We start from the raw sequence: 17,110 nt of genomic DNA, 5'->3' as shown, positions 1-17,110 counted from the left end.
ATTGTGGTCAAACATCTCCACTTTGGTGTGGTTTGTTCAAAGTACATTGCTACAGAAGTCTTGTGGTTTGTTCAGATGCAACAGCTTTCTCCTGGCAACCTTCCAAACAAGTCATACATGTTCAGTGTTTTTGTTCTGTAGAGTCTAAGATGTAGCTCTTGGGTTTTTTGCATTTTCTCCGACCTTGGGGTTAATTGGCTGGGATGTCCATTCCTGCAAAGACTGGCAGCTGATTTGAATGATATCCACTTGTGAATAATCTTTCTCGCTGCAGAATGATGGATTTCAAATTGTCTGGAAATGGCCTTATAATCGACAGCCACAACTGGTTGTTTAATATCATGGGTGATGCCTGAACTCTCCAGACTATCAAGCTGCCAATATTTCTGTTCTTATGCTCTGCTTTCTGTGCTCACGCTTACAGTGCTCACACTTGCCGATGATCAATTAATCAAGTGCCTTCGATTTGCAGCACATTGCTGCTGCCTACCCTATAATTGAAGTGAAAGCAGTAAGGGTATGCATAGTTTTACAACACACAATTAGCTATTTTTAACAGGTCTATTGGTTTAAGTGCTAACAAAAATTGTGTTCTTCTACCTATACCTGCACTAATCCTATAAGCGTAAAATACCCCAAAAATAATACTTTAAAGTGTCTCATTCATAGCTTTTGTATTTTTTGTAAACATTGTTCACCATATGGCAACTAGCCATGACCCTTTGACAATTAATTTTCATCCCAAGCACTTTCCATTTGTTTCTTCTGATACCAAGAGTAGCTTAAAACAGAAATATCCCCATTTGGTTTTAATCAGTCTTCCCTTTTTTCTGTCTGGAAAACTGTCACAATACATAATTTGGCCCAGGTCACAATGCCACGAACCACTAAACCACTGACTTGACAGTGCTGGTAATGCCAGATCCCTTATGTCTTTTCCTGGAAGCTCAGTGGACCGAGGTGCTATGAGGCTTGCCTGCTGACAGACAGGCATATCATAGCAAAAACAGAGCGAGGCACACCTCAGTGTTCAGACTGAGGTCCCCAAGAATGTCTCCGTTATGTCCTTGGACGCTCCTCAAAAACTTTGACGTTTTGCAACCTTAAAAAAAGAAGTCTAAATGTTGCAAACAAATTGGTCTCATACTTACTCACTTTACCCACAGTTTAATTTATACAAACAATTCCCAGTCAATGGCAAAGTGTTCCTTCCAGCAGAGCTAATCAGTTTAGCCTGTAGTGAAAATATACAGTGCTAATGCCAATGTTGTCGCCATAGTTTATGTATTAGCATACCAGACTGCTAAGTCATTGTGTACCTTAGATGACTTATAAATTAGATGAGCAAATTAGTATCATCCCAAAAGACGCATATCAAATTGCAGTTGTAAATTACCAGAAATTGCCTGGCAGCACTTTAACATTTGATAAGCGCCTGTGACTGATTAATAGTCATGTTCTAACCATGCTATTGTTATTTGTTTTCATTACTGAAGCTCAATAAATGTTAACATGCTGATTTTTTTTTTTTTTTTTTTTTTTTACAATTGAACTGTTTCATCAAACAAAGAGGAACATTCAGTTTGCACACATGCGATCTCATTTCAGTTATTTTCATATATAAAGTAAATTTAAAGCATTAAAAAAAATTCAGGATGGTATACACTGCCATTATATAACAATGTCAGTGTGCAGGAAGTGTGCTAGCTCTAGTGCTATGCTTGGTAAATGGCATGGAACGAGTTATCAATTATCATTAATAATTAGATTATTAGATTATTAATAAGCTCTCAGCTGATAGTAAATGAAGATTTATAACATTAGCTACTTCTCCTTTTGGCTCTTACTTTTCATTTGGCTTTGTTCTGCCTTTCCAGGCGTCTCCATTCCCAAAAGTAAATCAACAAATATGATTATTCATGTTCCTGGAGCAGCTCTGCCTCAAACACATAAAACTGAAACTCCAGACTAGCATTGCGGTTACCACTGCTGCCTTGCAACAAGAAGGCCCTGGGTTTCCTTTCTGCTTCCCATCCTTTCAATAGGGAATTTTAAAGAGTTTCTCCACGTTCCCTGCCACGATTAAGTGGTTTAGAGAGACTAAACTGTCCACTGGAACAGTATGATGCATGTCTACGTTTGATTAGACCAATGAGCATTTACATGACATAAGCTCAAATATCACATTGGGCTGCACACAAAAAAAGTACAGCACTATGCAAAAGTCTTGAGCCACCACTAATTTTTTTTATACTTTGGAAATGGAAAATAGTGACAGCATACAGAGATTCAGCGAAACGTGCAAATATGCACATGCATGCACAATACATGTAAAGTTTGGAGAATTCCACCAAGCTTGAAAATTAATATTGGAATGACCACAACGGCTCTTAGGAAAGCTCTGGGGAGGCCAATCCATGACTGAATGTGTTCCACTGGTGTTTTTCTGTCTTTTACCCCATTAGCAGTGTGTTTGAGATCATTGTCAATCTGAAAAATGAAGCTGTTGCCAATTAGATGCTTTCCAGATAATATTGTATGGTTGATCAATATCTGATCATACTTTTCTACATTTTTCTGCAATTTTGACACGATTTCCAACACCACTGACTGAAATGCAGCTTCAAACCACAACAGAAGCTCCACCATGTTTTACAGATGACTGTAGACGCTGTCTATTGTACCTCTTTCCTGACCTCCTCCATACGTACTGCCGATAATTTAAACTACAAATTTCAAATTTCAATTGATCGCTCAATAAGATCTGTTGCCATCGACTTTTAGTCCAATTCTTGTGTAATTTGGCACACCCCAGCCTTTTCTCCCTGTTTCCCTTCCTTAACAATAGTTTTTTGACAGCCACCCTTCCACTGAGACTACGTCTGATGAGGCTTGGCATACAGCAGGGCCAGATGTATCACTCAGGTCTTTTTGCTAAGTTGCTCCTCAGTGTGAAAAGGGTTAGGTACGAGATTTGAAAAACAAGTGAAGGAGCCAATGTCCAAACAAAGAAATTTGAATGATCATCAAAAATTTGGAGAGCTAATACTCAAGACACTTAAAGAAAAGAAAAAGTCTGACTCCTTGGAAGGAAAATGCAAAAAAATATGGGGTGGTTCAAGACTTTTGCACAGAACTGTACAAATAAGTCCTAGAGGGCCATATGTTTGCATTGCTATCACTACTGCTTACATCGTTTTGGACTGACCACACAATGACATTAACAGCCTTTGAGAATGTTATAACACCAATTATTAATACATTTCCTTGATAAATTACTCTTATAATTAATTACCAAAATTGTTTGCAGTTAGTTTTCACTTACCTGATAAATCAGTAAGGCCTGCTTGACAGGGCACTCATACCCGCAACTCAAAGTGTTCACTTTCTAAATAGTCTGCCAATATTGGCTTCCAGCAATGTGTCTGTTCCTGATTTCTTGTGATTTCACAGTCTACTGAAATCTCTGACAGGTAATTTTTAAAAAAAAATAACTGTGGCATATGTCATTAAAGGTAACACTCTCTAAAACAGATTTAAAATATGGTTCACCTACAAGAAAAACACATCTATCTAAATAGACAGAAATGTGGGCGTCAGAGACAAATGAGTGTTTCCCTTTATTCATCCCGTGGGGAAGAACCAAGTAAAGGGATAAAGAAAAGGGTGATTATTGCCTGAAGAAAGAGAATTCAAGACAATTCTTCGTGCTTTTAACCCATTGTCATGTAATGTTGGTAATGATGCCCTCTGATTAGGTTTACCTGCTGATAAATTGCTGACAGGTGCACCGCCCAACACAGCAAAGCCATCCAGGTTAACCCATTCAGGGTCTAGAAACAAAAACACAGGATATCTGGATATATCAACTAGTAAGGAAGCAGTTCATTCTGTAGATAAAAAGAAAAACAAACTGATTTTTAAAATATTGTTTACATAGTCTATATCATATTATATCATATCAGGTCGACGTTTTGTCTTTGTTGCTCCAGACACATTAATGATGTTGAAGCAAACAGTATGGGGTTATTTATGACAGCTGATGCTGCTCTCATGCTGCTGAGGGAACAACACATGATCTGCAAGGAATTTCTGGAAAGGCGAAGCTGAGACTGAGCTCGGCTGCCAGATTTTTGAGATTTACGGTGAACAGTGCTGGAGCTGGAGAGACCACAGCGGCCACCAGAAGTTGTACTGGGCAACACACAAGAACACAAACACACAGGCATCTGTAGACACTTTTTTTGAAAACACAGACAATGCATGACTTCATCAGTTGGCACCACCCAGTCCTTCACCACAACGACCACCAGACACACATAAGCTGCGCGCACACACATGCACAGAGTAAGTGGCCACAACACAGAATTATAGGAGCAGGGCTGGGTTGGCTGCAGACTTTGATGAAGCATGGTGCCAAGGATGGAGGAAAATGAAATAATGACAAAAACAGGCTGGACTCAGTCAGTAACACAAAGTGTATGTATGTATGTATGTATATGGAAGGATAAAGACCTTAAGTTTTACAATGTGGGATTAGAAAATACCAAAAGAAGCTATTAAAACCTATAAATAAGCCCCTTCTCTAAAGCCTCAAACAACCACTGTCTACTGAGCTAGGATGACGATGGCCTGGTGTGCTTTCCCTCTGGCAAACTTTTAGGACAGTGCATCCAATTATGAACTAATCCACATATAGAGATTAATCATCATTAATCAAGTTAGCATACGCATGCACTTTTACACACCTCACTGTCTTGAGTGTCTACTTTGCTTCTTGTTCCTTGTCTCATTCTTGGCATTTATCTTGAGAAAATGCAGAACTGTGAGATTTCAGAGCTCACTTCACGGTTTAAGGCAAACCTTATTTGTATGCTCTGTGTCCATTTATATTCTCCTGGATTACTTTTTTTTTTGTCTAGCAGCTCTACCAGCACTTACCATTAGTTCCAGTTCACTTACAGGCATAACTTCAACATGGTTATGGAATCGTGACCATCTGATTTTAACATCTCACATTCTCATCCTCCTCTTTTTGAACTTTTATTGACTCTTTCTTACCTACATCCTCCAACATAGGAGCGCGACTGTCCTTGCTCGCTTTAGTGAATCGATGGGATCTCGTGGGTTTACTGGAGCTGATCATGAAGCGGTCCACAGGTCTTCCATCCAGATGGATAGACGGCTCCCAGCTTTCCCTAAGGCCCTTCTCCACAGATGTTGGTTTCACATTTTGTGGTCGTGGGAGTTTCTCTGCTGCAACACAAAAACCACATTAAGATACATTTCAGGGGCATACATTTTTTTAAAAGAGTTTTTTTATTTAGCATTTAGCATGCAAGAAATGTGGAAGTGCAGTAAACATGAATTCGGCAAAAATAAATCTCCCTAAGAAAATAGTCCTCTCTATAACCGAATTTACAAACTCAGGAAACATTTTCCAAAGTCTTTCTTGCAGGTTTCAAGTATTATTTAATACAATATTGTTTCTATTTTATGTATATTTAGCATCACATCTATAATCAAATACACAAAGAAACAGACTTCGCTGCAGACTTTGCAATAACTGCATAAAAATTACAATAGCTTTTATACACAGCTCACCATTTTTAAAAATAACTGTACACATGACTGACAGCCAGTTTAATGGCCAGACCAGATCTGTTCCCTTGTTATCTCGGGACAAATGAAGAGGACATCGTATCTGAAGTTGAAAATACAAAGTTTTGAATTTGTATTTTATGCCTTTTCACTTTAAGTACAACTTCATAAGAACAATTTCATACCATCTAATTCAGTCAAAAACACTCGAGGGGGTAGGCATACCATCGTCAAAGTCTACAACCAAGAGACACTGTCATGACTGGAAATACAGAGGGTTAACAACAAGGTGCAAACCACTGGTTGCATTCGTGTGGCCTACAGACGGAAAAGATACAAAAGCTGGGTAACTGGCTCTAATTGCCCAGTGTCCTCCGTTTCTCGGTCAGATTTCAGATCTCACTCAGATCATCAAATGTGACATCACAATTAGTACTTCATAAAATCTAAATTCTGATGACTAAAAAACAAAAATATACAAAAAACTTTATTGGGAGAAGTACAGAACTGACCAATTATTATATTTTCATGGATCAATGGTAACAAACAATTTCTATTATTTCGTGTATTTTTTTTATCCACCCAATAAACGCTGATCTAATGGGCCTATTTCAACTCAGGTCTGCTGTCCACCAAGTTCTCAGGGAAATTTTAGCTCTAAAATTCACTGCGTACGCTGTGTTATCTGTCTGCTGTTTGATCCAGAGCAGGTGGCATGCACTCAGTTTTTAGTGAAATCAGCTGTCTGTAGCTGCTGCTATAAATTTGAGAGCAGCAAGAACAAACCAAAACTGTATCATAAAACACCACAAACAGATTCTCCTTTCAAAGATGCACGGCCATTAATGCACTCTTTCTTTAAAAATATAGCAGCTTTAAATCGAAAGATCCTAATAACATTGGAACATTTGCTAAACAGATGATATGCTACAGTCATGATGTCCTTGGCTTTCCCCTGCAGAGGTTTACATGAGCACTTTTGGTTTAGTATCATCACAAATTCACCTCTCCCAGCTGGATCTTCACTTTTTAACATTTAGATATAATTGCTACTTAGGCCTCCTGAGCTCTGTTATCCAGATGGTCACAGCTGTTCATAGCCCTTTAGCGTTGTTTCAGGACTTTAGCCTGTGCTGAAAGATCGTCTCCTATTTGTTTTTGCTGAGTTCAGCCATCACCAACTCCTGAGATAATGGCTTATATCATTTTGTGATCTAAGTTAAAAAAAAAACCCCACACACACACACACACACACACACACACACACACACACACACACACACACACACACACACACACACACACACACACACACACACACAGTCGACTCATTATTTCCTCATTAATTCAGTCTTACAGTGGACTAAGCTTCATCAGTTGTGCATGACAATCCCCACTGACGCAGGCTGCTTCTAATAAGGCTGTGTGTTACATAGCCTTTCCTCTGTCCAGACAGCCTTCATTTGGCCTCTCAGGAAATTTTTGATCCAAGGGCAAACCAGATTAAATCAAGACGTCTTCAGAGACAGCAGATGCACAAATGATATCCAAGAATAAACACGTTGGGAAGAAGCTGAGCAATAGTGGCTGTACCAATCCTAATCATACAGAGCAAGGCTTGCTTTCAGGGAGTTGCCATGGGAGACTGGTGCAGTAATATAATAGCATTGTCTGTGCTGTGTTTGTGAATGTGAAATGGAAAGATGGATAGAGTATGATTGAGTTAGACAGTGGAAAGTATTAACTATGTTAAGAATGAGGGCAGGGCCTGAGGTCATTATGTCACTGCCTTTTTCATTTTTATGCTTGTGTGTCTAGAAAAGCATGGGCCCTTGTGTTAGATGGATACAGGACGTGAGGTACACATGCACCCTTGAAGAGTCACACACAGGTACGCACAGACATGTATGAGCATGTGTAGAAGCACATGGAGGTAAGCCCTGAGGTCAAATGACTGCTGCAAAACTGTTCTATAAAATACTTGTGCTGGAGCACCTGCAGTCTGCTCTGCTTTTACAAGAACACTTTTTTTTTTTTACCTTACCTTGCATCAAAATCACAGGTCGTGACCTCTCATTCACCCCATAACAATTCGCTAATAATGTCTAATAAATGTCACTTTCCACAAACTCCCATCAACAATAAGAGTTGCTAGTGAATTGCCAGATAAAGGTGGCATAGACATATCTGCTTTGCTATAGGGTTTTAATCATTTTAGCACAAGTTTTGCACATGTGTGTTGTGGGTATATGAGCCTTATATAGCAGTAAAAACAGTTAAAACTCAAGATTGAGGTGAAGTCCAGTTGCTCAACTGTATTTTGTTTAAGTTGCTTAAAATAGATGTGCTTGAACCACTCAAATAACACAAAAAAGAAAGAAAAGAACATTTTGCACATGTTTTGGGTTTGTTTGTCCATTTTTTTTTTTTTGCTTTTTTCTGAAGTTTCTGATACCACTTATATAAACACCATTTTTATAAGCAGAAATATTGCATTAGAAAAAAAAGAGTTAACAACAGCGTGCCTTTTCAGAAACAATGTCCCATTAACTTTTGATAATAAACAGAGCATGCTGTGAGCAGTTTTTACTGAAAGGCTTTTCTGTTCACAGTGGGTTCTGTGTTTTATACAGAATAAATGAAAAACGTATTCTGAAAAGATGCTGTTGAATGTAAGTTTTAAATACTGAGAGAGCACCACAAACAAATTATCTAAACTGTACTTGGCTGGAGGCGAAAAATTGCTGTAAATGGTGTAAAATTGTGGAGAAAACCACCCAATTGTTGGAGCTTGTGGGAAGTTGGAAGACGTGTCTTTTGCATTTGTGCTCTGCTTGAAAGAATACACGAATCGACAAAAATCTACAGATTTAATTACAAGACTAAGAAACCTATTTTCGTGTTTTTCAGGGACCCGAGGGAGTTAAATAACACAATATTTTCTTGCTTCTCTTGTCTTTAGATGTTTCAACCATTGGATAGAGCTCGTATCGCAAGTGTTTCCACATGGTGTTTAGAAACGTGTGTAATATCAGTTTTCTTATCCAAGTCACTGCCGGCTTTTCCCAGAAAGCCACAAGATTACTCTAAATATCGTTTTCTTTGATAGTTAGTCTTAAGAAAATAAGTGGAATTTGCACGTTTAAAAGAATTCAGATGCCTGTGTGAACATACATTCATCTATGTGGGAGGTGTGAAATCTTGCCCAGTGCTACATTTCTCTTTTTACCAGTTCACCACTGCCTCACCTCTAACGACCAGTAAACTCTCTCCTGCAATCGACTCTGTGATAAAGCCAACACACCAGACTGAGACTGTGCCCAAAGTTTATCACTGCTTTCTGACTGCAGTCAGTCACACCAATCGCTGAATTGCCTGACTTTCTGCAACCAGTTTATTGTGTTGACTTGAGCTTAATTTGCCACTGAATTGTGACTGAGGACAGATTTTATTTGAAGCGACAGCCTCAAGTGAGTAAGCGCTTAGCTTTGGGCAGGTTACACGCATCCATATCCAAAACGTTTATGGCACATGACATCTACAATCAGAAGCAGGCCAGAACATTTGGGATCTAACAGCATATTTAGCTTTTCTGTGCTGGTGCTCACATGTGACTTTGCTTTTATAAAAAACCTTTCCAAAGTTATTCTAAGGAATTATTCAAAGCAGTTAGTGATGAGGTCTGACGCCTCATAGTGTTGGTTTATTGTCTATCTTCTCGCTGCACATCTAATATGCTCAAATCAAGCTTTGACAGGGTGCTCGTAGGCCAGGTGGTACTTGTTAAAGCAAGTGGAACAGTGCCCAGAGATGACATCATGACACGAGACATGCTGTTGCTGGCAGGTTTGATATGCAGCCGAGGTGCAGGTGAGCAGGGGCATAGGGTCAGGTGATTTAAGATTACGGAAAGCATTAGCAATATTAGAAATATGCAGGGGGGAAAAAGCCTCTCAGCAAGTCTCTATTTTCCTGAAGTAAAAAAGTTGAAGTTATGAAACTCCTCATCCTAAAACTCTTGCATGTAGTCTCCCTTGAAGAATCCTGACATGTGAACTGGAGCAGAATAATGAAATTCCAGTGACCTGCAAGGACATGATTCCTTCTCCTCACTCCCTGTCCCTCGTGCTCTTCACACAGTTTGTGTAAATTCCAGAAGTTGATAGGCAGATTTCGTTTTTCCTGCACTGCCCCTGTAGAGGTATTCAGATATCCCCACGAGCTTACTCGTCCTCTTTTGTGAATAATTTCAGAGTGACGGGCTGATGATATGTGAGCAGAGAAAGCTAATGAGTAACACTATCCTCTCTCTTAACAACTACTGTCGAGAGGCCCGAGAGGAAGCCATTTAACTCAAAACTGGTCCAATCTACAGTGAGCTGTAGCTGCAGGGGCTCCCAGGTGTAAATATGTGGAAGTGAATAAATGTGACGCTCTGAAACGAATTCCAAAACGATGGAAAAGAAAGTGACTCAGAGAAAGGACCACAATAAATGGCAGCTGCCTATATTCAGTGAAAGCAGTGATCTCATGCGCTCAGCGCTTACATTTGAGAAGGAGGCATATAGAAGTCTACAGATCAACTGACAAAATAAGTGAACTGAATAAAATCGAGGAGGAAGGGAGGGTGAAGGAAAGTCTGGCCTTTAAGCCCAAGCCAAAAAGATTACCTTTGTCCTCTGTGAAACTCCTTGGGCTTTGTGGCACGTTTGATATTTTGAATGTTTTCACTGTCTGGAGGATGTGGAATACTTTCCCTGAAAATTGATTTTACAAACAGCACTTAAGAAACTTCAAAAACATATGTGCAGCTGTGGTTTGCACTCTCTGTGCTTGTCAAAAATTCGCTGCACATCTGATATATCACTGCGCCTTTCTAGTAAAATCCTGCCAGCCTATGAATCAACAAAAAACCTGCATAGTCTCCTGGGTTCAAAATCTGCTTCACTGTCCAGCCATTCCTGACTATAGCTGATGGATGATGTGACTCAAATCAACTCCTTCACTTCTAGTCACTAATCAAAGTCCACTTTAAAGCCATTTATCTTCACATTCAGCTGAATTAGTTCCATATTTAATATGCCACCACTCACAGTATTTCATGATGTCGCCAGAAATTTGTCATCATCTCCTAACCATGCATCACAGTTACTTTCGGATGTGGCCACTAAGGAAAGGACTTGTTCCATAACTCTCCTGCATCATAGTTTCCCCCCACAAAGTTTCATGGGTGAAAAATGCTGTCACTTCATATTTTCTCTAATAGCTCTCATTTAAACGAAATCGTTCACATCTGATAATGACTCAAACTGCACGATTGAAATGAAACGTCCCAGTGAGTTAAATATGATGCACTTAATCTACTTTGTTTTCTGCAAATGGAAACGTGGACACTGACGTGCACACATGCAAATACCTGCACATTCTAGGATTCCTTTTGTTTAAACTTGTTAATATGACAGCTTCTTTTGAATGCATTTTAAATATCCAATCACAAGGCACGTGACCTCTTTGATAAGTTCAACTTTCTCTTCACGAGTGGACAAGAAAGCAACAGTACCTGGATAATCAGATACACGTAAGTGCTCTACTTGCACCTGCTTATGAAATAGTAAATCAACGATTTACCTGCCCAGCTGCATCCTGGCCCACAAAGCGTAAGAAATAGTGCCACGAGCGTCCTGCCTGTGGCTAAAGCCATGGTGAGTGTGGCGAACTACTGCTGTGGTGCGACGCACCAGCTGGATGCAGAGGGCTGGGACACATCAGCCCTCTTCCCTCCCATCTGCCGATGGGAATGCTGCACTTCGCCGTGAACTGCCTCTCGTTTACATCGGTAAACCTGCACACAAACACACTATTAATGCCTCATTAGTCGTTTGTGATTTGAAACAAGTATTTCGAGGCTGCTTTTCAAATCATAAAATGTTATGAAGAGGAAAACTAACTAACTAACTAACTAACTAACTAACTAACAAAAAAACAAAACAAAACATACAGACTGAGGCCAGAGTGCTGATTACAAACATGGAGACTTAGATTTTTTTTTCTAAATTCCATGAAGTTAAGCTAATCATTAATTTCTGGATAAAATACTAATATGAAAGAGAGAAAATGAGAAAATGTCTCCCTCTGGAGGTAACCAGGATAATTGCATCCAAAGCTTTAAGGCTGGAAGCAGGTATAAAGATGAAACAAATGGGAGGACTTGAGAAGTACTAGATTATAACAGACCTACGGATCAGTAATCTATTAAAAGAAATAAAATTAAAAAAATAAAGCCAATATCTACCTTTTAAACCTCTATGATATTCTCAAGTTTCGTCTATACGACTATCGGTATTATTCTTCCAGCCCACCTGATCCACCCCAGGATTAAACCTTTCCATGACACCATCCGTGCACCAGGTGTGAGAGAACAGAATCGTGGGCCAAGTAAAATTCCATCACATGATGATCTAATCAGTGGAGACAAAGTTCATAATTACATCAATTTTCCGAAGAATTAATTTAACCACTAGATGGAGCAGACTGTTGTTGTCAATAAAAGGAGGCATTGAGGAGAAAACTGGAACTAATTGTTGAGTATTGTAAACACTGACCTAGCAATACTATGGCTTTTATCCACTGTTGTTTTGGATATAATCTGAACCGTTTGCCTTTCAAAAAAAAAAAAAAAAGGTGTGATGTCATGTTACAGTAAACTGATTTATATCCATTTTTCTCTATAACTGAACTATTAATATATATTGTTTATTTCTTTTCCAATGTGCCCACCACACTGAAGTCAGGAAGATTTTCTACTCATTTTTTAATAAGAGAGCTTCTCTGATTTCTTAGAAATCTTCTGGGTTCTGCTGTAGATTCCCTCGACCTTTAATGTTATAACAGCAAATGTCCCGCACGGCCTGCGACAATATGGTAGTAAAACTGACTGAACTGACAGTTATTTTAATGAGTGTCTCCATTGGTATTGTCATGAAAACATCTCTATGTCCATCTGTACCAGTGTGGGCCCAGCCAACAGTTTTCCAACAGTTCCCTCTGCTGGCTAAAGCTCATATCACTACTGGAAAACAATGTCAATCATTTGCATGTGACTTAATTTATGAATAACTTTGATGTCTTTTACATCAAAGTTATTCATCCAGAACCTTTCTAACACGGGGTTGGACCCCCTCCCCCGAGGAAAACACAAGAGAACTAAAGGGTTTAAGCCAGGGGCGCGGTTTTTAACCACACTTTGATAATAGGAAGCAGTGGCACAAAAATTCAGATTAAAAAAAGAAAATTGAATAATAACAAGAAGCAGCTTTGATGTCTGCAGCGCTGCTGGCTTTGGATCATTTGCACAGATTAAATTGGTTTTTTTTTCAGTATTAGTTACTTTATTACTCATCTCTCTATCTCTCTCATACATGAGTCAGTGCAAACCGCAATACATAATTTAAACAAAAGATACTTACAGACTGTCACTCATTCACACCAGAGAGAGAGAGACTGTGGTAGAAATGTGTTCTCTCTTGTTATACACACGCCTGAGGCTGTTTATGCCAGGAACTCCCGTAATCGGTGAAGAGGCAAGTTTTTGTTTGTTTATGATACAATACTGGGCCATCTCACCAGATTTATTGTATCCACAGAGACTCACTGTCTAGTAGTTATATCAGTAGGTGTTAAAGTATAGTGTGTGTCCCAGTTCTGTCACTATTGTGTCTTTACTTTGTTGATCATTTTTGTCATTTGTCAAGTTTGTTGCATTATGCTCTAAACTGAATTCTTTCATATCTAACTTTATTTAAAACACAATTGATTTGTGTTTTATTACAGAATAAAGGATGGCATGTTGGCTGGTGTGTCTTCTTTTGGAATCTTTATTTTTCTTTGTACAAAGATGATAAATTCAGGGATTGTTCATTTCAGTCTGCTGTTGTCTGTGTTTTCCATCATTTTTTTTGAAGGTGCTCATAGATACTCCCTAAAACTGGGTGTTGTAGTCATCTTTTATACCCTGTGTAAACCAGTTTAGACTATGATGCTGTTTTCTCAGTTTATAACACAGCATATGTGTATTTGTTTGGAATCCATTCTTAGCAGAATATTTGACAGAATATTGAGTGCTGAGCACTGCTCCTGGGATGTTAAGGACCTGAAGCATCACAATGCTGTGACAGGAACTCCTGCTGCTGCCTTTGCAACCAGAAAACAGTGGCATTCCTGAAGAAACTCACAGCTCTGAAGTTTTGGTTTCATGCTGTGAGGAACACTATATGAGCGAGCAGATGTAGAGCTTCTCTGCAGTTGTTTGCAGACACATCTGAACACTGCATCAAAACAAAGGTTTTCACACAGTTGCGCTCTTGGTATCTTTACAGTGATACCCATTACTACTGAATGATAACTAGTTTTCAAATCTAAAAAGAGGAGCCCAAAGAAACCTACCGCCTTATCTTTTCTCATACCAAATACATATATACTCATATTCCACTTTATTAGGTACACCTTGTTAGTACTGGCTTGGACCCTCTTTTTTGCCGTAATTCTTCCTGACATAGATCCAACAAGCTGCTAAAAACATTCCTCTAAGATTTAGGTCCATATTGGCATGCTAGCATCACACAGTTACAGATTTGTCGGCTCCATGCCCCAATCTACCACCTCTCAAAAACGTGCTATTGGATTGAGATCTTGTCACTGTGGAGGTCACTTAAGTATAGTGAAATCACTGTCATGCTCAAGAAACAAGTTTAAGGTGAGTTGAGCTTTGTAATGTGGTCTATTGTCGTACTGGAAGCAGCCATCAGATGGTGGGTACACTGTGGCCATAAAGAGATGGACATGGTCAGCAGCAATACTCAGGTAGGCTGTGGAGATTAAGCAATGCTCTTGCGGTACTCAATGGCCCAAAAAGCTAAATATCACAGAGACATTACACCATCACCTGAACCTCTGATAGAGGGCAGGACAGAGCCATGCTTTTATCGCGTTTACGTCAAAGGAGCAGCACCTAATAAAGTGGCAGGTGAGTGTGCATACTGGAGTAGATTTGAAGCTGGTGGTAGGTAAGTCAACATGTTTCTGTTGTTTGCGGCTATCCTGACGCCTCTTCAGCAGGAACTGTTGGCCAAAGGTCAGAAAAGGACAATGTTCACCTCACCTGTTCGTCATGTTGACCCACAGCTATACTAAAGGGATCGGGGAGTTGCAGTATAATGTGGGCGTGGCAGCAAACCGTTTGTAGCGTGCAAAGTTTATTGTAACAAGATCATCTTTTTATTTCAAAGTAAAATGCATGAAGTACAGTAGGTCTAGATTCATGGCTAAGCGTTTTTATTAAAAATGTCTCTCAAACAGCGGTAGGATTTTCATCCGAATCCCAAGCCTGGTCTGTGTTTTTTTGTTTTGTTTTGTCCCCCCGCAATTAGAGCATCATCTCTCTGTAGTTGAAGCCCACCCCCGCCCTTCCTGCGCAACGAGCAGAGTAAAACCAAGAGCCAGCTCAGAGATGTGCGATAGACCCAGCAGCCACGGAGTAGGAGGAAATGTTAACTGGAGCCTGTGATTAATTCATTTTTGGGTTTTGGATTTTTTGTTTGTTTTCTTTCTTTCGTTTAGTATTCATGTTGCCCGGATAGAAAGCGATTTTTGGGTCCACCAGCCCGCAAAGAAAGGCTCACCAAGACATCATTAAACGCAGATTGCACCAAATCGATTCAAGTTTTATCTGTGTGGAGTAAAATTACTCCCGCCCCCACCAGACTGGACTAATGATGGCTTTAATGGTTCACCTGAAGACGGTCGCTCACCTGCGAGGGAAAGGTGACAAGATCGCCAAAGTTACATTCAGGGGTAAGGATATATATGTATATTTTTTTAATTATTCTTTGGAAACCTGATCGCGCTGTGTGCTGTGCCCTGATTTGCGTTTCGTTACACAATGTGATGAGAGCCAGTCAGCCGCTGCATAAAAAAGTTGGAAGAGCGAGAAAAAGAGTTTAGTTGCAGGCAAAACAGAATAACTGGTCTATATCACAAAGAGAGATCGAGTATCCAAGTCTTACGTTTTATTTCATTATGTTCGTTAATATGGTAAAAAAAAAAAACTGATAAATTAAATTCTGTCTTTTTTCCTTTATATGTTATATACATCATGTAAAGTACTACAAAAATTAATACCATTTCTGCCAAGAATGGTGAATGTAAATTCAAAGCTTTTATCTCTTCTATTTTTAAGTGTATCATAAAAGAGGAAAAAACACCAATCTTGGCATCCCTGAAACATCGATTTCCCATCACTGATTTTCAGTTATTTTATTTACTTTCTTTCAACTTACTAGAACAATGTGTTTAAGAGGCCAGTTTAGACTAAGCTGATGGCATCGATTGCTAAAGATGTGGCTAAAGATGGAGCTTTGGGAATGTTCTGTGTAAGATCTTTGGAGTACTAACCAATTCACTCAAATCTAAGAGTCAGAATTGTAGCCACGACCTTGCACTCTCTCTCAGAGGAGATGAGAAGACGAAGTGAGTTGTGGAAAAAAGGGTTTAGTTGATTTATTCATGTGTTTCACGTTCTTATCGTTTGCTTTCCGTGTGCTGTGTGTGTGAGCAAAATAATGTGAAAGAAACTGAGACAGGAAGGAGGAGCGGTGTGTTTTTCAGCACCCTGGACAGTGATCAGTCCACTGACAGGTGCTCAGTCCCTGTTGAAATCAATGCAGCATCACAATTGGAGAAGATGTTACAAGTGCACTGCTGCCTCCTTTCCTCTTGGTGTGTGTGTGTGTGTGTGTGTGTGTGTGTGTGTGTGTGTGTGTGTGTGTGTGTGTTTGTGTGTGTGTGTGTATGTTGGGGGAAAAAAAAGGATAACTTCTAGTGCAGTGGTCTGTGCTGCAGTGATTGCACCAGGGTCTGGATATTCTATGAACCGTGCCTTCACAGTCAGTGACTGGATCGTCCGCTCTTTCCTCAAAAGTCCATCTGTCAGCAGAGTAGCTCCACTTCATTCATGTATAATGTTTTAAAAATTTCAAGAAAATTTTGTGTGTTTCTGTATATACAGTCCATGACCTGAATAGGAATTTCCTTTGTGATCCTCTACCATGAGTTTGTTGAAGTAAACAGATATGAAGGAATAGCAGAGTCACAGGAAAGGTGGCTGCACATATGGTTGAACATCAAGCCCAACATTTAGTGAATCAGTTTCATCCAAAAGCTGAATAATTGCATATTCAAAATTATCCAGTTAAAGAGTTCAAGCATATTTATTAATAGCCACTCAGCTGCTGGAGGGGAAATTTCATTTCCACTTTTAAATCTTGTCATTTTATCTCAGACTCACAATTTCTTCTCCATTCTTCCAGCGCATTTAAGTTTAATTATTCATTTATTTGAGCTAAATAATAATCTTTTAAATACTTCCCAAATTTGTGTGTTAATCACAGTGTCTTAATCAGCCTTGTATCCCCACATATCCTCCGGCGCCGTGGGTTTTTGGTTTAGGCTGTCA

At 39.4% G+C, this 17,110-nt stretch overlaps 2 protein-coding genes across 6 annotated transcripts in view; one reads left to right on the top strand and one right to left on the bottom strand.

Moving 5' to 3' along the window:
• Positions 1-11,302, bottom strand: part of fndc1 (fibronectin type III domain containing 1) — a 39,968-nt gene extending 28,666 nt beyond the window's left edge. For both annotated transcript variants that reach the window (XM_085372588.1, XM_085372589.1), the window contains exons 1-3: positions 11,230-11,302; positions 5,062-5,256; positions 3,765-3,833 (exon numbers count right to left, since the gene is read on the bottom strand). In XM_085372588.1, the coding sequence (XP_085228714.1) occupies positions 3,765-3,833; positions 5,062-5,256; positions 11,230-11,302 (337 nt within the window). The remainder of the gene's footprint in view (positions 1-3,764; positions 3,834-5,061; positions 5,257-11,229) is intronic.
• A 4,066-nt stretch (positions 11,303-15,368) lies between these two features.
• otofa (otoferlin a) overlaps positions 15,369-17,110 on the top strand; it is a 94,924-nt gene continuing 93,182 nt past the window's right edge. For all 4 annotated transcript variants that reach the window (XM_085373367.1, XM_085373366.1, XM_085373369.1 and 1 more), the window contains exon 1: positions 15,369-15,450. In XM_085373367.1, the coding sequence (XP_085229493.1) occupies positions 15,369-15,450 (82 nt within the window). The remainder of the gene's footprint in view (positions 15,451-17,110) is intronic.

This window comes from Diplotaxodon limnothrissa, linkage group LG15, assembly GCF_057381915.1.
Source record: "Diplotaxodon limnothrissa isolate DT_005_m linkage group LG15, D_limnothrissa_male_GT1.1, whole genome shotgun sequence".
Lineage (NCBI taxonomy): Eukaryota > Metazoa > Chordata > Actinopteri > Cichliformes > Cichlidae > Diplotaxodon > Diplotaxodon limnothrissa.
This window is presented reverse-complemented; position numbering and strand designations above follow the sequence as displayed.